General features: G+C 44.5%; 1 protein-coding gene across 7 annotated transcripts in view; it reads left to right on the top strand.

Annotated features, from left to right (window-relative positions):
- Nucleotides 1–7,887, top strand: part of LOC137545411 (P2Y purinoceptor 2-like) — an 83,054-nt gene extending 75,167 nt beyond the window's left edge. For 5 of the 7 annotated variants that reach the window (XM_068266599.1, XM_068266597.1, XM_068266601.1 and 2 more), the window contains one exon: nucleotides 1,924–7,887. In XM_068266599.1, coding sequence (XP_068122700.1) covers nucleotides 1,952–3,043 — 1,092 coding nt within the window. In that variant the 5' untranslated portion in view covers nucleotides 1,924–1,951 and the 3' untranslated portion in view covers nucleotides 3,044–7,887. The remainder of the gene's footprint in view (nucleotides 1–1,923) is intronic. The other 2 variants (XM_068266598.1, XM_068266602.1) reach the window with 1 other exon arrangement.
- Nucleotides 7,888–25,401: the final 17,514 nt, after the last annotated feature.

The raw sequence follows: 25,401 nt of genomic DNA on the forward strand, positions 1-25,401 counted from the left end.
CCTGGTCCCTATTAATTTTCCTTTTTTCTCCTGAGCTTTCTCCCAAGTGATATTTTCATACCTTGTCAATAAAATGCCTTGTAAGTCACCAAAAAATACTCAAAATATTTTTCATATCACTTTCTTATCTAATCTTTAGTTCTTTTTTAATGGCAAAGCACTGACAAATTATTTTAAAGAGAACATGAAAAGTGATCTTCTTGGAGAAAGCTGAAGGTGGCCATAAACTGATAGATTTGCAGCAGATTCGACCATTAGATAGATTTCTGGCAGATGCCTGTCAAGTGGAATCTGACAGGAATCTATCTGATGTATGCCAGACACTAGGAACAGATCTCTAATAGATTTCAGAATGAAATCTATTGAAAGTCTATTGGAAATCAATCTAAATGCATTATTGGACCATTAAATCCAATGCAACTCTATGAGCCATTGATCGAAATCGGCCGCAAATCGATCGATCGATAGATTTGATAGAATCGATTTCCGTTCAATTGATCGATTCCATAGAAATCAGAAATTGATCAGAAATCGATTCTATTAAATCTATCGATCGATCGATTTCAATCGATTTTGATCGATTTGATCTATCTGACAGGATGGAAAATCTACTGTAGGTCGGTCTGCTGCCAGCAGCAGATCGATGCCCCGTAGAGTTGCATTGGATCTAATGGTCCAATAATGCATTTAGATCGATTTCCAATAGATTTCATTCTGATTCTGACTGAAATCTGTTCCTAGTGTGTGGCACACATCAGATAGATTCCTGTCAGATTCCACTTGACAGGCATCTGCCAGAAATCTATCTGATGGTCAAACCTGCTGCAAATCTATAAGTGTATGGCCACCATAAGGCCCATATGCAAAAAACTTTTTCAACTCCAAGGAGATAATTTTCATCTTCTCTTTAATGGGGTTCTCTGGTATTTAAAAAAAAGCTAAAACAGACTCTTACCTGGGGCTTCTATTGGCCCCCTGCAGCTGTAATGTCCCACGCTGTCCTCCTCCGTTGCTCCGTTCCCCGCCGCCGGTAACCTGCTAATTATTCATCTAACTAGACGAATAGAACTATGGCTGCGCAGTCATGGCTGTGCTTACTCCCTTCGTACTGCGCCTGCGCAGCAAGCTCCCAATGATGCACGCGGCCATAGCTGTGCTGCCACAGTTCTATTTGTCTAGTTAGATGAATAATTAACAGGTTACCGGCGGCGATGAATGGAGGAGGCCGGACAGGGACATGACAGCTGCAGGGGGCCGATAGAAGCCCCAGGTAAGTGTGTTTTAGCTTCTTTTAAAAATACAAGAGAACCCCTTTAAACTAACTTTTCAAAATGTTACGATTAAAAAAGTACCTATAAGTTGGTGAAAAAGTGCTATCAAATTTATTTTGAGAATTTTCTTGCTTTCTGATGGCTTAAAGGGCATTTTATCACAAGTTGTGAAAATATCACCTGGGGGAAAACTCAGGAGAAAAAGTAAATTGCATATGGGCCTAAAGCTGTTATTAAATTGTTAGATTGTTAGAGCAGCATGGTGGTGTAGTGGTTAGCATTCCTGCCTTGCAGCTGGTTCTCTGGTTCAAATCCCAGCCAGCCAGGTCAACATCTGCAAGGAGTTTGCATGTTCTCATCGTGTCTGCATGGGTTTCCTCCAGGCACTCTGGTTTTCTCCCACGTTCCAAAAACATACAGATAAGTTGATTGGCTTCCCCCTAAAATTGGCCCTAGACTGTGATACTTGCACTACATGATATAGACATATGACTATAATAGAGAGTAGACTTTGAGGGACAGTTAATGACAAGACAAAAATACTCATAAATAAATACTTAAAATAAATAAATAATAGATTGAGAATTTTTTGTTTACTAAGTATGCATTAAGTTTTACATTTCTGGCTAACATTTGTGTTTCTTTGCCTCAGAACAGGTCAGCACCACTGTCCATGAACCATGAATAGCTCGGAAGATGGCAATTCTACCTACAAGTGTGTATTCGATGAAGATTTCAAGTATGTCCTGCTCCCGGTGTCCTATGGGATTGTATTCTGTGTGGGGCTCATCCTCAACATCCTGGCCCTTTACATCTTCCTGTTTCGGATTAAACCCTGGAATGCCTCCACCACGTACATGTTTAACCTGGCCATCTCTGACATGATGTACGTCATCTCCCTGCCTCTACTGATCTACTACTATTCCCAGGGCGATGACTGGCCGTTTGGAGTAGCTCTGTGCAAAATTGTCAAGTTCTTGTTCTATACCAACATGTACTGCAGCATCTTCTTCTTGCTATGCATAAGCATTCACCGTTTCCTTGGTATCTGCTTCCCCATAAAGTCGATGGGTTGGTTAAAGGTCCGAAATGCTCGTATTATATCTGTGGTGGTTTGGCTTGTCATCGTTGCGTTTCAGTCTCCAATACTGTACTTTGTGACCACCAGCGAGAAAGGGGATAACACCATCTGCCACGATACCTCTAGCGCTGATCTGTTTGATGACTTTGTGGTCTACAGTACGGTGAACTTGTCTTTACTTTTCTGTGTCCCATTTGTTACTATCATCATCTGCTATTGTTTAATGATCCGAACCCTTATGCAGCCCTCAGCAAGTTCTTCAGATAGGTCGAATACCAAGAAGAAGTCCATTAAGATGATAATCATTGTTCTGCTTGTCTTCGTCATCTGCTTCTTACCTTTTCATGTCAACCGCACGTTGTATTACTACTTCAGAAAGTTAGACCTTGAATGTGACGTACTGAATGCCATTAATATGGCCTACAAGGTAACAAGGCCATTGGCCAGCTCTAACAGCTGTTTGGATCCCATTTTGTACTTTCTGGCCGGACAATCTGTTCGAAGGAATATTATCTCCTTAAACGGGCTCACGAAAGTTAAGAAGAAGTTCACCACCTATCTACGTACTGAAAATAACTCGAGTAACGTCTCAAGTGCTAATGCCGCGGAGAACATTATAGCCCCAAGCCCTATGCCAACAGACAGTTCTGCGGCCCCCAGTCCTTCACCATCTGTAAACACCAGGATGTGACTACAGCATTCTTCGTTAGTAAATAGTAGTCTATGTGGCCAGTGAGGGGCTCTCCGCTGATGAACTCCAGAACCGGAAAGTAATAAAGCCAAAAGAAAACCAGGAGCACCAATATATTGTTGTATTTACTGTATAAACCCTGGGATAAACAGCAACAAGAATGCTGCTTACAAAGGTGGGTTGCTAAGGGCAACCACCATCGAAAGCCTGTGGAAAATAATGCCTCCGTGCAGATAGGTCTGGATTCCTCTCTACGAGTTAGTTAGTCACTCTCTAATCAAAACGACAAGCCACTGAAGAAAATCAAAGGGATTGGTCCCTAACTAAAGGAAAGATAATTTAATAGGTGGGAAAAGGCATATATATGTCTCTTTTAAGCTGCTTGAAGCAATAGGTGATCTTACCTTGGTTGAGGATTGGATTTTAAAAGGGTATTTATAGGACACAAATGATGACGCATTTCGCTGGCCTAAGCTGCTTCTTCGGGTCAATATAACATACAGGCGACTATATAACACTCACAGCAAGTCCACAGTGTTTCTCTAAAAAGACACTAGTATATTGACCTGAAGAAGCAGCTAAGACCTGCGAAATGCGTCGCCATTTGTGTCCAATAAATACATTACATTACTCTCTCAAGGTAAGACCACTTATTGATTCAATCAGCTTACAGGAGACATATACACCCTGAGGCACCTCGTCCCACCAATTATAGTTAAAAAATGGTCAGTGTTTGGAGATGCTACTGGAAATTACTTGTTGTTTAAAGCAACCAGATCTTTTTTCATTAACGCCATTAGGGCCAAACGTTTTGTAAGAGGTGATTATCTTGTATTTTAGCACAGCTCTAGGCAATTTACAGCCAGCAGGCCATATCCGGCCCACAAGCATTGTTAATCCGGCCTGCCGCTGGGCATATGGATTCCTCTCCTCCCTCCCTCCATGCACAGTTGTGCGGGGCATATGAATGGGTTAACACTCACCTAATCTCACTACCTCCATGACAACAGGGAATCACGTGATATGCCGTCAGGACGTGCCAGTGTATTACATGCTGGCACGGCCTGATGGCATGTCACGTGATGCCCTGTCACCATTGAGACCCGACACTGGAAGCAGTACTTAGGTGAGTGTTAACCCACTCATATCGCTCGCTCATGACTCTGCAGGGAGGGAGGGAGGAAAGGGGGGGTTCAGAAAAAAGGAATGCGGGTGCGGTGCGCAGCCGCCGGACCAGGCCACGTAAACTTTGCCCAGTGCTATTTTAGCAGATGAAGAATCACCAAACGGTGTTGTTGATCATTGGAATGTATTAACAACATCTATTTATTTAAAAAAAAGTTTGACCATGATGGACATAGTTCTGAGTGAAGTCAGCTATCATTAGATGTGTACCTGTTTCACTGTAAAAGTAGATATCTGATTATAATCATTTTATTTGGAGAAGGGCTAGTAAAACTAACTTAAAGGATACCTGGCTGCTAAATTAAATAAATGCCTAATGTGTCTATGGGGAGCTGTGCTAATCCTTAACCCAGCGTCTCCCTCCATTCTAGGGTAATAATCCAATTCTTCTTCTTCCTGGTCGGCGTGGTTGGTGAACTCCGACCTACTACGCTGTGCAGCATGTCCACTAGGGCGCCTTGCCACCGCGCTCCCAGGCAACGCATTATGATGTCAGTGCGTTAGCTTGGTTGCAAAGCGCCCTAGTTGACATACTGCGCAATTTCAGCACAGTATGTCCGGGTTGGAGGTCGCCGACCATGCCGACGAGGAAGAGGAGGAGTTTGATTATTACTGGAGAGCAGAGGGAGATGCCGGGTCATGAGAGGGGCAGTAAGGATCAGCACAGCTTCCCATACACACATTAGGCGTCCTTTTTTAATTTAATTTAGGACTAAGGTATCCTTTAAATCGATCCTTCACAACCTTTATGGATGAAAGAGCATCTGCGCATACATCACTCCAAACCCTAGAAGGGTTGTTGAGAAAGAATGATGGTTGCGCTATCTTAGCATTTCAAAGAAATAGCATTTCAAAGAGAGATCCTCCATTGTAATGATGTGAAATTTTGGAAGTTAGTAGACTTAAGTTCTGTCTCTCAGTGTGATTGGTTGAGTTTGATGTATTTGTGTCTTGTTTGTGAGAATGGTTGAACTTGGCCAACGTGTGTCTGAAAAAAAAGTCACTAGACTTTGCACTGTTTGAGTTGATATCAGAGGCCAAGATCTTCTTAATTTGGAATAAGCAATAGCACTTGAGTTGCATCACCAGACCCTTGGACAGCATATACATACCAAATTGACCTGCCGTTGGCCCCAGCTGGGGGTCTATTACAGTTTCTTGTGTGGATGGTATAGATGTTGTGATCTTGTTTTTGCAAGTAAGGGATGAAGTTGATGTCTTCAGAGAGTCATTGTTTTAACCTGACAAATAGAAATGGACATTTTTATTTTGTTATTAATAATTTATACAGCGCCATCAACTTCCATGGCACTGTGTACAGATGCAGAAACAAAAAGGGGTACAAAAATACACAGATATTGGTAAACATGACAATACAGTCACTGGGCCAGATCGAATTTACTTTTTCTCCTAAGTTTTCTCCTAGGAGATCGTTCTTTTCCTTTTCTGTTTAAAATAACGTTTCCTCCCTTTGCAATCAAAAAAGTAGGTGAAAATGTACTGTTAAAAGTTGTATTTTATTGCTTACTGGTGGATTTTTATTAAAAAGATCTGAAAATACCAATTAGGAGAAAACACAGGAAAAAATGTAATTTGGATCAGACCCATTGGCCCATAGGCAAATCAATTTTTCTCTTGAGTTTTCTCCTAAGTGAAATTTTAACACCTTGTAAAGAAAATGCTTTTTAAAGAGGATCTGTAAAAACAACAACATTTCCCGGGGGATACTTACCTCAGGAAGGGGACGCCTCTGGATCCTAAAGAGACTTCCATCGTCCTCCTCTGTCCATCAGTTCCTGCATTGGCAGCCCCCAAATAGCAGAGAGGTAAATATTTACCTACCGCGATCCAACGCAGGCTCAGTCGCAGCTTTCTGCCCGGGATCAGGCGGAAATAGCTGATCAGTAAAGCGCACCCTATCATGCTAGGCTATTTCTTGCTGAGCCAATCGGGAAGGCGCAACTGAGCCTGCGCTGGAGCCGGGGAACGTAAATATTGTCGACTGTGGTTTCACGGGAGACAGCGCTGGAACGAAGAGGCTGAGGAGGCTTCCCCCTCCCGAGGTAAGTGTCCCCGGGGGAAGGGGGGTATTTTACTTACAGATCATCTTTTAACCACCAGCAAGCAAGAAAATACTCAAAATAATATTGATAGTACTTTTTCATCTACTTTTTGGTACTTTTTCATTTGCAAAGTGTTGAAAAGTGATTTAAAAAAGAAGCTGAAAAATGATTTCCTAGGAGAAACTCTGGATTAAAAGTTAATTGCATATTGGCCATTGTAATGTACGCTACTCTGAACAAGAGTGCGGTAGAGTAATGACATCAATCCCCCAGCATCCTTTGTACTTATTTTTAGAAAAGATAAAAAAATGTCTGAGTCGGATTTCAGACAAGACCGTATGTTGAATACGGACTCTGGGGGTGAGAAAATCATTATTATGTGTGATTTAATATATCTTGGCAACTTATTAGGTTTTGAAGGGGTTCTCTTGCATATATGATAAAAACAAAAAACTGATCTTCCGTTCCCCGCCACTGCCACCGATCTAATTATTCGTTTAACTAGACGAATAGAACTGCGGCTGGGCTGCTCGCTCCCGCGTCTCAGGTAGCTTACTGCACAGGCGCAGTATGAAGTTTTCTTGTCCTGCACCTGCGCAGTAAGCTCCCGATGATGCAGTTCTATTCGTCTAGTTGGACGAATAATTAGACCGATGCCGGCGGCGGGGAACGGAAGATCGTAGGAGGACGGTGCGGGACATGACAGCTGCAGAGGGCCAATAGAAGACCCAGGTAAGTGTCAGTTTTTGTTTTTTTATATATGCAAGAGAACCCCTTTAAAGCAAACATAATTTTTTATGTAGGTACTTTTTAAAAGGACATAAATATGCCAGTCTCCATATCCCTCGCACTTCAGGTGTCTTTTAAGAGCAGGGGTGTCAAACTCAAATACAAAGTGGGCCGAAATTGTACACTGAGACCTGGTTGCGGGCCATCCTCAATGTCTACTGGCCACTTTCCTTTCTTATAAAGTTATCTTGTGTCAAATGGCCCCATTTAACTCCTATAAAGTTCCCTGGTGTCTAGTGGTCCTCCCTCCCCTATACAGTTCCCTGGTGTCTAGTGGTCCTCCCTCCTCCCCATACAGTTCCCTGGTGTCTAGAGACCCCCACCCTAACCTATACAGTTCCCTAGTGTTTAGTGCTTCCCCCCTTCCTTCCCCATATGGCTTCCCTGGTGTTCTAGGACTTCACCTCCAGTATAGCTTCCCTGGTAGCTTAGAGTGGGCCAAACATAATGCAAAGTGGGGAAACCACTTGAGGGCCAAATGTAATGGCTCTAAGGGCCAGATTTGGCCCCCGGGCCAGAGTTTGACATGTCTGTTTAAGAGGTATGCAGCGGAGTGTTACACTGTTTATATATGACTGATTTGTCAGTCTTGAACCATTAGAGTATAGACACATCCTGTTTTATTACGTGTCACATGTAAATTGTACTAAACTATTATATTTCATAAATATAGACCTTTTACTCATTGACTCGAGATGCTGTAAGTCATCCACACAATAGTTAATTTATAACCTTATTCTGTAGATAAGAGGAATTATGGTTTTACCATGTGAGAAGAAAATAAACTCATATGTCATTTTTCTAAAATGTGTGCGTCTTTCTTTCAAAGTAAAATAAAGCATCTTGGGCCTGATTTGCTTAATCTTGGAATCACACACACAAACATAAAAAAAATATATAAAAAAAACCCACTAAAAACAAAAACAAACTCCTAAAAAAATACTTTGGCCTGTCAGCTGATCACCAGATGGGACATGATGATACTTTGCTCATCCCATGATGCACCGTGAACTACTGCAGATCTCAGCATATTAGGTATGTGCAAATACATGCATGTTTCCCTATTCCTCACCAGGGCCCATATGCAATTTGTTTTTTTCTCCTGAGTTTTCTAGGTGATATTTTTGAACTTGTAAATAAAATGCATTTTAAACCCCCAGCAAGCAAGAAAATATTTAAAATAGTTTTGATAGTACTTGTACCTTATTTCTGGTACCTTTTCAATTGCTGAGTGCTGGGAAGTTAAAGTGAACCTCCGGACTAAAAATTGACTCGGGAGCACTGAAAAGGCTGTGTGTTTCTTTAACAGTTTCACAGCATCAGAACTTTTGTTTCTCTTATACAAGCCTCATTTTTAGCTGCACAGAAGAAAACTGCCCGGGCTTTTTTCCCCTGATGCTGTGCAAAGCATGATGGGATTTCTGATGTTGTTCTCGTTCTGCTGTTTTAATGCAAAAACATTTTTTTTTACATTTTGAATTTGACATTTGAAGCCTAGCGTGTGCAGCTGGGAGAGGTGCTCAGGACACAGGACAGTTGGAACTGTGTCTCCTGCTCCTTGTCACCTCCTTTCAACCAAAAAGATGGCTGCCCCATGACAAAGATGGCAGCCCCCATGAATCACAAACATTTGCCTGTTCTTTTAAAACAGGGTGGGTAAGAGATTATATTACCTATCTATTCTAATTAACATAACTAATGTAACTTAATGACAGTATGTTTGTTTAGGCTGAAGTTCCCCTTTAATTTATTAGAAAATAAAAAAATAATCACCTAGGAGAAAACTCAGGGGAAAAAGTTAATTGCCCATGGGCCAGGACCCGTATGTAATTAACTTTTTCTCCAGAATTTTCTCCTAAGTGATATTTTCACACCTTGTAATAAAATGCCCTTTAAACCCCCAGCGAGCAAGAAAATGTCAATAATTTTGACAGTACTTTGTCATCTTCTTTTTGTTACTTTTTCGGAACGCAACGCGTCTGATCGCACGCCATTTGCGCTCCTATGCGCTGCGCTGCAGATCCCATTCATTACAATGAATGGGATTTGCGCTGCGATTCCCAAAAATGCGTGCAGCACGCGATAGCGCAATCGACAGCGCATATGATGGGAACGGTAGAAGGGCTGTCTATGCCCTACTACCGTTCTTGCGTGTCGCACACTATACACGCTGCCAAAATGCGCACGGCAGCGCGTATAGTCTGAACGAGGCCTTAATAAACTTATGAGATAATGTCCCATATACAATTCACTTTTTCTCCAAGTGATAATTTCACACCTTATCAGTAAAAATGCATTTAAAGCCATCAGCAAACAGGACAATACTCAGAATAATTTTGGCAGTACTTTTTCACCTACTGTTTGGTACTCTTTCTTTCAATCGCAGAGCACTTAAAAGTTATTTTAAGCAGAAGATGAAACAATATCTCCTAGGAGAAGATTAGGAGAAAAGGTGGTTTAGGTACTACTCAATTCACCAAGCTTATCTCCTGTCTTTAATAACGTTTCTAGAGTTATCACCATGGTGATGATGCATGTAGTATTCAGGAAGCATTTTACCTCAGGCAAGCCTAATGTTAACTCTTCTGTCTTTAAGTTAAAGTGAACCTCCAGACTAAAAATCTACTCAGCAGCACTGAAAAGGCTTGGTGTTTCTCTAACAGTTTCACAGCATCAGAACTTTATTTTTCTTACCCAAGCCTCATTTTTTCATTTTTGGCTGCACAAAAGCTTCAAAGAAATTTGCCCAGGCATTTTCCCCCTAATTTCTGATGTTGTTGTTCTCGTTGCCCCGCAACTGGGAGAGGCGCTCAGGACACAGGACAGTTGGAACTGTGTATTCTGCTCCCTGTCACCTCCTATAACCAAAAAGATGGCTGCCCTCATGAAATCAAACATTTGCCTGTTCTTTTAAAACAGAGTGGGTAAGAGATTATATTACCCATGTATTTTAATTAACATAACTAATGTAACTTAACAACAGTATATTTGTTTAGGTTGAAGTTCCTCTTTAAAGGGACACTTAAGCCAGAAAAAAAATGAGTTTTACTCACCTGGGGCTTCTACCAGCCCCCTGCAGCAGTCCTGTGCCCTCACAGCCACTCACTAATCCTCTGGTCCCCCGCTGCCAGCTAGTTTTGTTTTTGCCAACAGGCCCAACAGGACTGGCCACGCGTAGCTTTGTCCGCATTCCCGACTGTAATTAGCGCTATTGCGGGCCGCAACGCGTACAAAAATACGCGTTTCCGCACATCTATGCGTTGCGGTCGGCAATAGCGCTAATTACAGTCGGAAATGCGGACAAAGCTACATGCGGCCAGTCCTGTCGGGCCTCTCGGCAAAAACGAAACTAGCTGGCAGCGGGGGACCAGAGGATTAGTGAGTGGCTGCGAGGGCACAGGACTGCTGCAGGGGGCTGGTAGAAGCAGAACTAGCTGACAGCGGGGGACCAGAGGATTAGTGAGTGGCTGCGAGGGCACAGGACTGCTGTAGGGGGCTGGTAGAAGCAGAACTAGCTGGCAGCGGGGGACCAGAGGATTAGCGAGTGGCTGCGAGGGCACAGGACTGCTGCAGGGGGCTGGTAGAAGCAGAACTAGCTGGCAGCGGGGGACCAGAGGATTAGTGAGTGGCTGCGAGGGCACAGGACTGCTGCAGGGGGCTGGTAGAAGCAGAACTAGCTGGCAGCGGGGGACCAGAGGATTAGTGAGTGGCTGCGAGGGCTCAGGACTGCTGCAGGGGGCTGGTAGAAGCAGAACTAGCTGGCAGCGGGGGACCAGAGGATTAGTGAGTGGCTGCGAGGGCTCAGGACTGCTGCAGGGGGCTGGTAGAAGCAGAACTAGCTGGCAGCGGGGGACCAGAGGATTAGTGAGTGGCTGCGAGGGCACAGGACTGCTGCAGGGGGCTGGTAGAAGCAGAACTAGCTGACAGCGGGGGACCAGAGGATTAGTGAGTGGCTGCGAGGGAACAGGACTGCTGCAGGGGGCTGGTAGAAGCAGAACTAGCTGACAGCGGGGGACCAGAGGATTAGTGAGTGGCTGCGAGGGAACAGGACTGCTGCAGGGGGCTGGTAGAAGCAGAACTAGCTGGCAGCGGGGGACCAGAGGATTAGCGAGTGGCTGCGAGGGCACAGGACTGCTGCAGGGGGCTGGTAGAAGCAGAACTAGCTGGCAGCGGGGGACCAGAGGATTAGTGAGTGGGTGCGAGGGCAGATGACTGCTGCAGGGGGCTGGTAGAAGCAGAACTAGCTGGCAGCGGGGGACCAGAGGATTAGTGAGGTGCTGCGAGGGCACAGGACTGCTGCAGGGGGCTGGTAGAAGCAGAACTAGCTGGCAGCGGGGGACCAGAGGATTAGCGAGTGGCTGCGAGGGCACAGGACTGCTGCAGGGGGCTGGTAGAAGCAGAACTAGCTGGCAGCGGGGACCCAGAGGATTAGTGAGTGGCTGCGAGGGCACAGGACTGCTGCAGGGGGCTGGTAGAAGCAGAACTAGCTGGCAGCGGGGACCCAGAGGATTAGTGAGTGGCTGCGAGGGCACAGGACTGCTGCAGGGGGCTGGTAGAAGCAGAACTAGCTGGCAGCGGGGACCAGAGGATTAGTGAGTGGCTGCGAGGGCACAGGACTGCTGCAGGGGGCTGGTAGAAGCAGAACTAGCTGGCAGCGGGGACCAGAGGATTAGTGAGTGGCTGCGAGGGCACAGGACTGCTGCAGGGGGCTGGTAGAAGCAGAACTAGCTGGCAGCGGGGGACCAGAGGATTAGTGAGTGGCTGCGAGGGCACAGGACTGCTGCAGGGGGCTGGTAGAAGCAGAACTATCTGACAGCGGGGGACCAGAGGATTAGTGAGTGGCTGCGAGGGAACAGGACTGCTGCAGGGGGCTGGTAGAAGCAGAACTAGCTGGCAGCGGGGGACCAGAGGATTAGCGAGTGGCTGCGAGGGCACAGGACTGCTGCAGGGGGCTGGTAGAAGCAGAACTAGCTGGCAGCGGGGACCCAGAGGATTAGTGAGTGGCTGCGAGGGCACAGGACTGCTGCAGGGGGCTGGTAGAAGCAGAACTAGCTGGCAGCGGGGACCCAGAGGATTAGTGAGTGGCTGCGAGGGCACAGGACTGCTGCAGGGGGCTGGTAGAAGCAGAACTAGCTGGCAGCGGGGACCAGAGGATTAGTGAGTGGCTGCGAGGGCACAGGACTGCTGCAGGGGGCTGGTAGAAGCAGAACTAGCTGGCAGCGGGGACCAGAGGATTAGTGAGTGGCTGCGAGGGCACAGGACTGCTGCAGGGGGCTGGTAGAAGCAGAACTAGCTGGCAGCGGGGGACCAGAGGATTAGTGAGTGGCTGCGAGGGCACAGGACTGCTGCAGGGGGCTGGTAGAAGCAGAACTAGCTGACAGCGGGGGACCAGAGGATTAGTGAGTGGCTGCGAGGGAACAGGACTGCTGCAGGGGGCTGGTAGAAGCAGAACTAGCTGGCAACGGGGACCAGAGGATTAGTGAGTGGCTGCGAGGGCTCAGGACTGCTGCAGGGGGCTGGTAGAAGCAGAACTAGCTGGCAGCGGGGGACCAGAGGATTAGTGAGTGGCTGCGAGGGCACAGGACTGCTGCAGGGGGCTGGTAGAAGCAGAACTAGCTGGCAGCGGGGGACCAGAGGATTAGTGAGTGGCTGCGAGGGCACAGGACTGCTGCAGGGGGCTGGTAGAAGCAGAACTAGCTGGCAGCGGGGGACCAGAGGATTAGTGAGTGGCTGCGAGGGCTCAGGACTGCTGCAGGGGGCTGGTAGAAGCAGAACTAGCTGGCAGCGGGGGACCAGAGGATTAGTGAGTGGCTGCGAGGGCACAGGACTGCTGCAGGGGGCTGGTAGAAGCAGAACTAGCTGGCAGCGGGGGACCAGAGGATTAGTGAGTGGCTGCGAGGGCACAGGACTGCTGCAGGGGGCTGGTAGAAGCAGAACTAGCTGGCAGCGGGGGACCAGAGGATTAGTGAGTGGCTGCGAGGGCACAGGACTGCTGCAGGGGGCTGGTAGAAGCCCCAGGTGAGTAAAACTTATTTTTTTTCTGGCTTAAGTATCGCTTTAAGGACAGATCTCTAAAGTTATCCTTTCAATCCTTAAAATAACTACAGAATTCTAAAGTTAAAGACGGGCCCATATGCAATTCACATTTTCTCCCAAGTTTTCTTCTAAGTGGTATTTTCAAACTTGTCAATAAAATGCCTTGCCAGAAAGCAAGAAAATGCATAAAATAGTTTTGATAGTACCTTGCCATCTACTTTTGGTACTTTTTCAATTGCAAAGTTCTGAAACATTATTCTAAATAGAAGATGAAGAATTATCTCCTTGGAGAAAACTCAGGAGAAAAGGTTAATTGCATATGGGCCCGGCCGTTAATTAACTTCATGTGAAAATAACTACAGAGGCGGTAACTTAAAGTGAACCAGAGACGAAGCACCCTTGTGTATTTTACCATAGAAATCAGTGGGAACATTAGAGAAAACATTTACCCTGCTCTCTGTTCCATCCTCACTGCTAAAAGTGTCTGTTATCTAGCTGAGATAAGAATCCCGGACTGAGCATTGATTCTGGCTTTGCTATAATGACTCAGCTATAATGATTCCTGAGCAAAGCCAGCAGGGGGCAGGCTTGGACTTGAAGACAGCAAAGAACACAGTCTCAGCTATAATTATTCTGTAGCAAAGCCAGACCGACTGCTTAGTCGGGATTCTTATCTTAGAGGTGATAACAGGCAAATTAAACAGAGAACAATGTAACAAAGAGCAGATTAGGTGTTTACTGTCATGTTCCCTCTGATTTATAAGGTAAAATACATGAGGTTGCTTCATCTCTGGTTCTCTTTAAAGAGAGTCTGAAGTGAATTTAAATACTTGTTTTTACCTTTTATTTATGTTCAGCATTATGGCTAGTGCCAAAACGCTGCATCCCCGCGGCAGAACGAGGGTTTTTTACCCCCCAAATCCCCGGGGCTAAAATTGGGGAGCACTTTCTGTAAGAGGCAGAGCTTTGGGCTGTAGCTCTGCCTCTACTCCTGTCAATATGCATTGACCGCCGCCCCTCCCCGCCCCTCTCAGTCTTCTTTTACTGAGAGGGGCGGGGGAGAGGTGGGGATCAGTGGGGATTAACTGTATTGGAGGCAGAGCTACAGCCCAAAGCTCTGCCTCCCCAGGCAGGAAAATCCATGACTTTGAAAGTCGTGGATTTTTGCCCCGGGATTTGGGGGTTATAAAACCCTTGTTGTGCTGCGGGAATGCAGCGTTTTGGCACAAGCCATAATGTTGAACATAAATAAAAGGTAAAAACAAGAATTTAACCACTTCACCACTGAGGGGTTTTACCCCTTGAGCACCAGAGCAATTTTCACCTTTCAGCGCTCCTTCCATTCATTCGTCTATAACTTTATCATTACTTATCACAAATGAACTATATCTTGTTTTTTCCGCCACCAATTAGGCTTTCTTTAGGTTGGACATTATGCCAAGAATTATTTTATTCTAAATATGTTTTAATGGGAAAATAGGAAAAAATGTGGGAAAAAATTCATTATTTTTCAGTTTTCTGCCATAGTTTTTAAATAATGCATGCTACTGTAATTAAAACCCATGAAATGTATTTGCCCATTTGTCCCGGTTATAAAACCATTTAAATTATGTCCCTATCACAATGTTTGGCGCCAATATTTTATTTGGAAATAAAGGTGCATTTTTTTCAGTTTTGCGTCCATCCCTAATTACAAGCCCATAGTTTATAAAGTAACAGTGTTGTACCCTCCTGACATAAAAATTTAAAAAGTTCATTCCCTAAGGTAACTAGGTAACTATTTATGTATTTTTTTTAATTGTAAATTTTTTAATTTTTTTTTTAATTACAAAAAAAAAAAAAAAAAATGGGGAGTGTGTGAAGTAATGAGTTAATTCCAGATGCTTGGAGGAAGTACTTGAAGGCTGGGTATTTTTTTCACAATGATCGCGCTGCTTATCGGCAAAGCAGCGGATTATTGCGGGGCTTAGATCAACGAACGGGAATGGATTTTCCCGTTCATTAATCTTCGGGCAAGTGGCGGGCGGCGTGTTTACCCGCGGGAGTGCGCGCTAGAGCGAGCGGGAGCGCGGGCAGCGTCGGGAGCACGGAAAGTACGGACTTCTCCGTCCCTGGGGGTGAAAGGATGGAAAAAGGGACGGAGAAATTTGTACGGGTGGGGGTAAAGTGGTTAAACTCGCTTCAAGATAACTCTCTCACTGTGAAAACTTATCTCTACACCTTAATAAGGCAAGATCATGTGAGGTGGTAAGTTTTCTCTTGCCTTATTATCACCAGCATGATCTTAGTGAATTGAGTCCATTGTCTTTCTATCTCAATCTGACCCTGATTCAACTTGGAAAAATACCTTGTGGACCGACGAGACAAAAGTTTAACTTTTTGGAAGGTGCGTGTCCCGTTACATCTAGCGTAGAAGTAACACAGCATTTCAGAAAAAGAACATCATACTGACAGTAAAATATGGTGGTGGTAGTGTGATGGTCTGGGGTTGTTTTGCTGCTTCAGGACCTGGAAGGCTTGCTGTGATAGGTGGAACCATGAATTCTACTGTCTACCAAAAAATCCTGAAGGAGAATGTCCGGCCATCTGTTCGTCAACTCAAGCTGAAGCAATCTTGGGGGCTGCAGCAGGACAATGACCCAAAACACACCAGCAAATCCACCTCTGAATGGCTGAAGAAAAACAAAATGAAGACTTTGGAGTGGCCTAGTCAAAGTCCTGACCTGAATCCTATTGAGATGTTGTGGCATGACTTTAAAAAGGCGGTTCATGCTACAAAACCCTCAAATAAAGCTGAATTACAACAATTCTGCAAAGATGAGTGGGCCAAAATTCCTCCAGAGCGATGTAAAAGACTCGTTGCAAGTTATCGCAAACGCTTGATTGCAGTTATTGCTGCTAAGGGTCGACGCGCGTTATGTAGGAAATTGGATTATTCCTGGATATGGACATTTGAGTGGCCTCAGGCCATCCAGCAGACTATATAACCCCAGCCTGGGACAGTCACAAATTGTAGTTCCAGGAGATAGCAACAACGCTAGAACTTCCCCGGCTACTGGCCGGAACCGTGTTCTCCCGCAAACAAAGTTTAGACCTTCAAGTTGGTAACATTTTGAGCCCCATTTTATTTTTATGCAAATATCCTTGTGTGTATCTTTGTAACTTTTATCCTTGCAACTTTTAGTTTTTAAGTTTTACTATTTTTGTAAATCTTTTGTATATATTATTTTCTACATTGTTCCATTTTTTTCCTGGAATATTAAATTGTTATTTAATAAGTTTGACTTCTGCTGTACTAAGCTAACACTCATAGCCTAGAAGAGACTGAAGTGTAACTGTGTATAAGTCCATGCCTGATTTTACGCTTGAGCAACCCTATCGTACAAGATTGTAATTGCATTGTGTGTATGGGCACTGTTGCGCTCGACAGCAGAGTGGCTAACAGTATCGTTCGGAACGACTGTTAGTGGTTTTGCTGCACCACAGTGTAACTTGCATTACAAGTCAGTGCCTGATTGTGCCGTGTTACTGTACAACTGTACTGTGTGTGTGTGCGTGGCATTCCTGTATTTGGCCTAAAGCGTAAAGCTAACCTGAATACGAAAACGCGGATTGTGTGAGCACTCGACAGCAGAGTGGACATTTCTAGCAACAGCTAGTGGAGGCTGTGAGAAGTGTTTGAGAGGTCACCGCCTTGTTTTAGCTTGAATAAGGCTGCACCCCGCTTGATCTGGTCAAACCCGCAGTCGGGAACCGTATAAGCAGGTGTGTCGCGGGCCGGTTCTTGACAGTGAACACTGACCTTAATTGAGGCAAGTGAGGCCTGCAGTTCTTTAGATGTTGTCCTGGGGTCTTTTGTAGTCTCTCGGATGAGTTCTCTCTGCGCTCTTGGGGTTATTTTGGTCGGCCGGCCACTCCTGGAAAGGTTCATCACTGTTCCATGTTTTTGCCATTTGTGGATAACGGCTCTCACTGTGGTTCGCTGGAGTCCCAAAGCTTTAGAAATGGCTTTATAACCTTTACCAGACTGATAGATCTCAATTACTTTTGTTCTCATTTGTTCCTGAATTTCTTTGGATCTTGGCATGATGTCTAGCTTTGAGGTGCTTTTGGTCTACTTCTCTGTGTCAGATAGCTCCTATTTAAGTGATTTCTTGATTGAAACAGGTGTGGCAGTAATCAGACCTGGGGGTGACTACAGAAATTGAACTCAGGTGTGAAAAACCACAGTTAAGTTATTCTTTAACTAGGGGGGCAATCACTGTTTCACACAGGGCCATGTAGATTTGGAGTTTTTTTCTCACTTAATAATAAAAACCATCATTTAAAACTGTATTTTGTGTTCAATTATGTTATCTTTGACTAATAGTTAACAGTTTTTGATGAGCAGAAATAGTTTTTCACATCACTGTAGAATCAGCGCAGAATCCAAAAACAGAAGACGAGTCTTCAACAAAGAATAAGAGCAGGAAACTCTCCACTACAATAAATATTGCGGTCACGGCACAGCTCTGCAATCATGGATACCCAGAAAAAGGAAAGAGGCTTACCAGCTGGTGACAACCCACATTATAAGGTTGTATCAACGGTTTGGTAGGACATCAGGAAGCAACAGTCTGTCCAGGAGGATCCACCAATTCAGCAATGATTCATCTCACGAATGGATATCAGTAACCATCATAAAAAATAAACAAACGGTAACCCTTAGCAGGGCTGGGCCGAGGCAGAGGCGAGAGAGGCTCCAGCCTCAGGGCGCAGTGTAGCAGTGGGCGCAGCAACTCACTCAGTTATCATTTCCCTACTGTGTATGAAGCAGAAAGAAATAAGAAAAGGGGATGCATGGCAGTGACTGCAAGCCAGATAACTAGAGATTAGGGTGTTGGGTGTGTTGGGGGCCCTGGGCGCCTTCTAGTCTAATAGCAATCAGTGTGTGACGGCCGGGTAGGAGGGAGAAGGGGCGCACTTTGCCATCTCAGCCTTGGGTGCTGGAGGACCTTGTCCCAGGTCTGACTCTTAGGCCCGGTTTACATTAGCATTTGCCAACGGAACCGGCCGTACGGTTCTGTGGTCCGTTCTGCTGAGCAGATAAAAAGATACTGCAGGACCCAATTTTTCCGGACCGTTTTGCTCAGGGGAACGGATACGGAAGGTTTTTGTAACGATGGGTGTCAACACGCAGTGAGAATCTGATAACTGGTGATCTGCAGAATCACCCGCAATGCAGATATACACCAGATTATGGATGATCTGCAGTATCACCATTAATCCGGGTATGTCTAACCTCTGGACACCAGTATAAGTGAATGTTTGGTGTAACAGTACAACTCTGAGTATAGACCACCAGGGACCCCGGTGGCCTGAGTGACTTGAGGAATACTCCCCTGACTGTGGGGAATATTCCTGTAGCCTGAGGACTCCCTAGGAGAGGGACCCAGGCTGGGTTGCAGGAAGCCCTGCTGCTAATATGAACAGACTGGCCCTAACTAGGAGTGAGGGCCTATTCTCTATGCCCTGGAACCGGGCTAAGGCAAATACACATACAATACAATCCTAGCTCTGGGTGTGAGGTCCGTGATCACAACACCCTGGAACTAGTCTAGAGCATAACATAGAACTGACACAGTATCCTAGTCTTGGGTGTGAGGTCTGTAGTCACAACACCCCGGAACTGGTCTAAAGCATAACATAGAAATGACACAGTATCCTAGTCTTGGGTGTGAGGTCCGTAGTCACAACACCCTGGAACTGGTCTAAAGTATAACATAGAACTGACACAGTATCCTAGTCTTGGGTGTGAGGTCCGTAGTCACAACACCCTGGAACTGGTCTAAAGCATAACATAGAACTGACACAGTATCCTAGTCTTGGGTGTGAGGTCCGTAGTCACAACACCCTGGAACTGGTCTAAAGCATAACAGTAAAGCCACAAGAGTAATCTAGCTCAGTGTGAATCCCCAGGTCCACTTGGCTCTTAACACACTGTAGGATCTGACTGTGGTCTGTGTGCCAACACATAAGCATTCGTAACGGCAGACAACGTGAAACTGAAGGACAAGCAGCTATATAGTGCAGCGCAGATCAGCGCCGCCCAGTCCCCTTCAGCCAACCGCCGTTCGTTCTGGAATCAGCTGACCAGTAGAGTCAACTGACCCCTTTCTGCTTCCCATAAAGCTTCTGCCTCTTGGCGCGCGTGCACAGGAACCACATCAGACACATGTCGCCGCGCAGAAACCGCCGGGCTGAACGCGGAACTAGCTGCCGCGCCGTCAGAGCATGCGGCGGCTTTTCCGCAATCCTTCACAGTTTTGCAGCTACATAGTAACAAATAGAAAACTGACAGTTTTTCCCGATCCTGATGGCCAGATCCGTACGGCCGGCTCCGCAGAAAAACGCTAATGTGAACCGGGCTTAAGTGTAAACTGTTTAATGTAGAGTTTTTATAGTACAGTTTTTTATGATGGTTACTGATATCCATTCGTGAGAGGAATCATTGCTGAATTGGTGGATCCTGGACAGACTGTTGCTTCCTGATGTCTTACCAAATCGTTGATACAACCTTATAACGTAGGTTGTCACCAGCTGGTAAGCCTCTTTCCTTTTTCTGGGTATCCATGATTGCAGAGCTGTGCCGTGACCCCAATATTTATTTTGGTGGAGATTTGTCTGCTCTTATTCTTTGTTGAAGACTTGTCTTCTGTTTTTGGAGTCTGCGCTGATCATATATTAGTTACACAGATGTCAGAGATGTCACTTCCTGTACACGGTTACAGTGTAACGAGCTGCCTTCACCACAGTTTACCGCTGATCAGCGGTTTGAATTATAACGGCTGGCAATGGAGAACAGGGCCAAATAGAGGATAAAGCAGCGGTGGGGGAATCAGAAGTTTACCGCTGATCTGCACTTGAATTACTGGTGCGGAGGGCAGGGATGCGTCTTTCTGTAGGATGGGGTGATGAGGAGGTAAAGTGGCGGTGGGGGAGAGGGGGGGGGGGGGGGCAGACAGATGGGACGGGACTTCCAAAGCCACTAGGGCTTATTTTAGAGGTAGGTCTTATATTTCGAGCATGCTCGAAATATGTGATAGGCTTCACTTTAAGGGGATGTCCTACTTTCGGGGAAACACGGTACTTCTGAGTTGATGCATATTTTATGCAACCTATTTAGCCTGGAGATGGAACAATAAAATACAGAGGCTGGAAGAGATGAGCACAAATTTTGCATAATCGTAATCTCGCATTGTAATTCAAAATTACGATGCAAAATTGTAAAGTAAAATTTCAAGAAAAAATCAGAATTATTATTATTGTTGATTTATAAATTATAAATTAATAAATAAATTAAATACATTTATAAACTAATTAAATTTGTAAACATAATCAGGAACCGTAATTTCACAAATTTACGTCATTTTCACAGAATTTGATGCCGATTTTAGCGGTTGATAGAAAAACCCCCATACATGGTATTATCAACAAAATCGCTGGGTGTGTTAAGGAGACTAGTGGGAACAAGACAAAAAAATATAATTTTTTTAAAAAAAAGCAAAGGAAAAAGGGTTTTAAAAACTGTAATTTCTCTGAGTTTAAAATTTTCTCAAAAACTACAAGGTCTTTTTGAAATATAATTTTTTTTACTTCTTCTCCATAGCATAAGTAGCAATTTTGGTGATGATAGTATGTATGGTGGTTTTGCTATTAACCGCTAATGTCGGCACGGAATTATGTGAAATTACGAATGGACTATATGAAATGAATGAATTGTCCAAATAGTAATTACGTATGGCTGTAATTGAAAAAAAATTACACAAAGTTTCAGGTAGTCGTAATTTGCTGTTTAGAATCATTCCTAGTGGCTGGCTGGTGGGCAATGTGCTGCCCACATCTCTCAATGGGCATTTCTGGTAATTTATCTACTCATTTCATTTGCTCCTATTTATATTTCTGTAATAAAAATTGTTATCTGATATTATCTGCAGTCATCTGAACATGGAATTTATGTCAGAGTGTCAAACGAGTCACACAGCCTACGCTGAAAACTGGAAAAACTGACTTAACCGGTGATGGTTCCCAGCAGGTCGGACGAGCAGCTGCATAATTCCCTCCAACCTCCGCTCCCTCCAACCTCCGCTCCCTCCAGCCTCCGCTCCATTCCTCTCCGAGGCTCTCTTCAATTGTGCTATTGTGCTGCATTCTTCCTTCTTACACAGATAATATTTTTCTCAGTGTTTCAGATTTCATCACCACAGGGTGGGAACAGGTCCCCTTTTCAGTGGTGCTCTGATGGGAACTGTAGATCTTTCTCTCTGAAGTATTTGTGTCTGTATAAAAAGTTTGAAGGATAAAAGGGTAGGTTAAAGGGAGACTCCGACAGAAAGGTTTAATAGACAGAGGGAGTCATTGTCTATCTGTGAAAGAACGCAGCGATGATTAAGCTGCTGGTTTATACTGTGGCTTGCAATGAATGGACGGACGTATAACCTTTCAAGTGCTGCTAAATGAGAAAGGGAATGTGTTTTGTGTTTATACTGGATGAGACAGAAATGAAGAATAGGCCATGCATAGAGCTCACTGTGGAAACAACGATCTCTTTCTTGCATTGGGGTATCCCTGAATTATCAGCCAATCTGGTTTCACTGCTTATAGGTCATCAAAGTGTATATCAGCTGTGGCGTAACTGGAGACCTGATTATTAGAATCTAGGCGGAGGCAAAGTGGGTGTGAACAATGATGAGTGAAAATGCCAATATTATTTTTGCATTCATTTTCGTGAAAATAGATAATGTTAAACTTCGATTGTCAAAATAAAATGCCATTGAAAATAAGTTTTGTTATTTTTCACATTTTTGGTGAATTTTCGTGGTAAAAATAAAGTTTTTTCACAATAAAAATTGTCACGGCAAAAGTATGGTTTTTCCGCATTTTTGTGGTGAAATAATGATTGCCAAAATGTAAATCTAATAAGAACTAGTTTTGGTGAATTTTCGCAGTGAAAATATAGATTTTTCTCGTTTTTGCAGTAAAATAACTATTTTTAGTGTTTTCTTAAGAACGCAAAAATAAAAGCTATTTTTGCCAAAATGTTTCTTGAAATTTTGGCCTCTTTCACAGCAGGACGTTGCTTTTTGTTGCGACATTAAAGTCGCAACGCAAAATTACAACGCAACACCCCAAAAAAGTTGCACTGCAACTTAATGCCCCTTTATCGTCGCATACAGTAGAGCATACAAGCAATGAAAAGTATGCTTCCAAGTCATTACTGAGCATGTGCAAACAGTCTAGTAGCTAATAACGTGTATAACGCACAGCATGCAGCACTGTCTAATAATGCTACACGTTACACATAAACACAACGTGTGCGCTGTGAATGTCGCACAGACTTAGTATTGCTGTGCGTTAGTCTGCGTTAAAACATTTTGTAACGTGCGACTTAAACGCGCGTGAAAGCTTGGTACAAACGCTCCCATTCACTTGAATGGGAGCGTTTAACGCCAAGCCCCGTACGCTGGCGGTAAACGCTCTGCAAGCGTCTGTCTGAACCAGCCCTAAAGTCTGAAATGTTTCCCAGCATAAGCAGACAGAGGACTCGAGGGTCCCTCTAGTGGACACAGCTAGATGCACGCATTACTTTATTAAAACTTTTTAGAATTCAGAGCACACATATACTGTAATTATTCATCCCAAATAGTGATAATCGCAAAGTGCTAATTGCGATTATGCGAAAAATTCCATTTTTAAAATACTTAATTGTGATTACAAAGTTGGATTGATTTTGCGTAATCCATTTATAAATTTTGCATGTTAGGCAAAATTAGGAAGGCAGCAGTCGTAAAACAATTTTTGGGCGTAAAGTGCAAAAAAAAAAATAAAAAAAAATAAAAAGAATGGTTAGAGGGAATGGGGAAAAAGTGGGGAAAAGTTATTTTTTTTTCAAGAAGACCCTGTAGTTTTTGAAAAAAATTGAATAAAAAATGTTTTTAAACTCAGTAAAATAACATTTTACTCAAAACACTAATATATATCGAGTTCCAGTTCTGTGTAAACATTTTATACAGAACTCCCAACCCTCACTAAACTCTTATCACCCATGCAGCCTGGTATAGCCAGTATTCATAACTCTGCATCCTGAGCTATACCAGTGGAGTCAGGCCAGGAGGTTTGGGCACACCAGGCGCTGGCATACGCCATAATATGGATTACAGCTACATTGACGCTCGGTCAGTAATTTGGGCACTGTCAAAAGATGGTACCTAAATTTCGATAAAAACAGCGTTATTCGGCAGCCAGCTATTGCTCTGAGTCCATGGCAGTCTGGAGGGGGAATAGTAATCAACGCCACCGGGAATTTTGCAGGAGCAGGGTTAGCCATTTTTCGGCTCCCTAATTTTCTGGCGCCCTAATTACCTGAACAAATACCACCTCCTTGGTCATGATGCGGGTGAGGAGATCTCTGCGAGGGTAACAGTAAATTCGGGCGCCTGAGGCTAGTGGACAAATCGGGCGCCGCCATTCACTCCTATAATACATATCGTTTAATGGGCGCCCGATAGGAAAAAAGGGCGCCGGAGAAAAATAACGTTTTAAAAGCGGCGCCCGGAGACTTAATGTTTTATTACTGCTTCTCATGATTACACATTATTTAATGATTTATACATTTTTAAATATTATTTTTAAACGAAAAACAGTACAATATTTTTTTTCAAACATTATTTTTAAACGAAAAACAGTACATTTTTTTTTTTTTTTTTACATTATTTTTAAACGAAAAAACCAACAGGGGGGTCTTAGGTTTAGGCACCAACAGGGGGGTCTTAGGTTTAGGCACCAACAGGGGGGTCTTAGGTTTAGGCACCAACAGGGGGTCTTAGGTTTAGGCACCAAAAGGGGGGTCTTAGGTTTAGGCACCAACAGGGGGGTCTTAGGTTTAGGCACGAACAGGGGGGTCTAGAGGTTAGGGGTAGGTACAGGGAGGGTTACTTAGGCACCAACAGGGGGGGTCTTAGGTTTAGGCATCAACAGGGGGGTCTAGGGGTTAGGGGTAGGTACAGGGAGGGTTACTTAGTAATTTTTTTTTTTAAACGTTATTATACGTTTCACTATTTAAACGAAAGATTAACGTTTTTACAATTGCCGATTTAATGCACATTATTTAATGATTTATAACTTTATAAAACATTAATTTTAAACGAAATACAGTACAATACATTTTTAAACGTTATCCATGCTTATCGTTAAAAACCTGGCGCCCTTTTTTCCCAGTGCCCCTTTTTAACGTACGCCTCTGCGAGAGGGGCAGCTAGTCCTCCCCCTTTCTCCCAAAGCCCTTGTCCACACCGTGGATAAGGGCCTCTTACCCACCTCTGGTGCCTTGAGAGGGGAAGAAGGGTTGTGGAATGTGTTCTGCTCTGTACAGTTGTAGATGCTTGGGATTCCATCTTTAACACAAACCTGTGCAAAATGTGACACATTGACCCATGTGCAATTCACTTTTTTCCCCTCCATTTTCTTCTAGGTGATATTTTCAAAATTGTCAATAAAACGCCCTTTAACCTCCCTAGCGGTTTATTTATTTTGCCAGGGAGGCTGCAATGTGGTTTTTTTTTAATTAAAAAAAAAATATTTCATGCAGCCAACTGAAAGTTGACTGCATGAAAGCCCACTAGAGGGCGCTCCTGATGCGTACTTTCGATTGCCTCCGGCAATCGAAAGTAACAAGATAGGCCGCAATGAGCGGCCTATCTTGTTTCGCTTTCCTCGTCGCCATGGCGACGAGCGGAGTGACGTCATGGACGTCAGTCGACGTCCTGACGTCAGAGCCGCCCGATCCAGCCCCTAGCGCCGGCCGGAACTGTTTGTTCCGGCTGCGCTGGGCTCGGGCGGCTGGGGGGACCCTCTTTCGCCGCTGCACGCGGCGGATCGCCGCGGAGCGGCGGCGATCGGGCAGCACACGCGGCTGGCAAAGTGCCAGCTGCGTGTGCTGCTTTTTTCAGAACCGAAATCGGCCCAGCAGGGCCTGAGCGGCGACCTCCGGCGGCATACCCCGAGCTCAGCTCGGGATTACCGCCAAGGAGGTTAAAGAGAAACTCCGACTAAGAATTGAACTTCATCCCAATCAGTAGCTGATACCCCCTTTTACATGAGAAATCTTTTCCTTTTCACAAACAGACCATCAGGGGGCGCTGTATGGCTGATATTGTGGTGAAACCTCTCCCACAAGAAACTCTGAGGACCGTGGTACTCTTGGCAGTTTCCTGTCTGTGAAACTTGTTGCATTGTGGGAAATAGCTG

This window comes from Hyperolius riggenbachi, chromosome 2 (genome assembly GCF_040937935.1).
Source record: "Hyperolius riggenbachi isolate aHypRig1 chromosome 2, aHypRig1.pri, whole genome shotgun sequence".
Lineage (NCBI taxonomy): Eukaryota > Metazoa > Chordata > Amphibia > Anura > Hyperoliidae > Hyperolius > Hyperolius riggenbachi.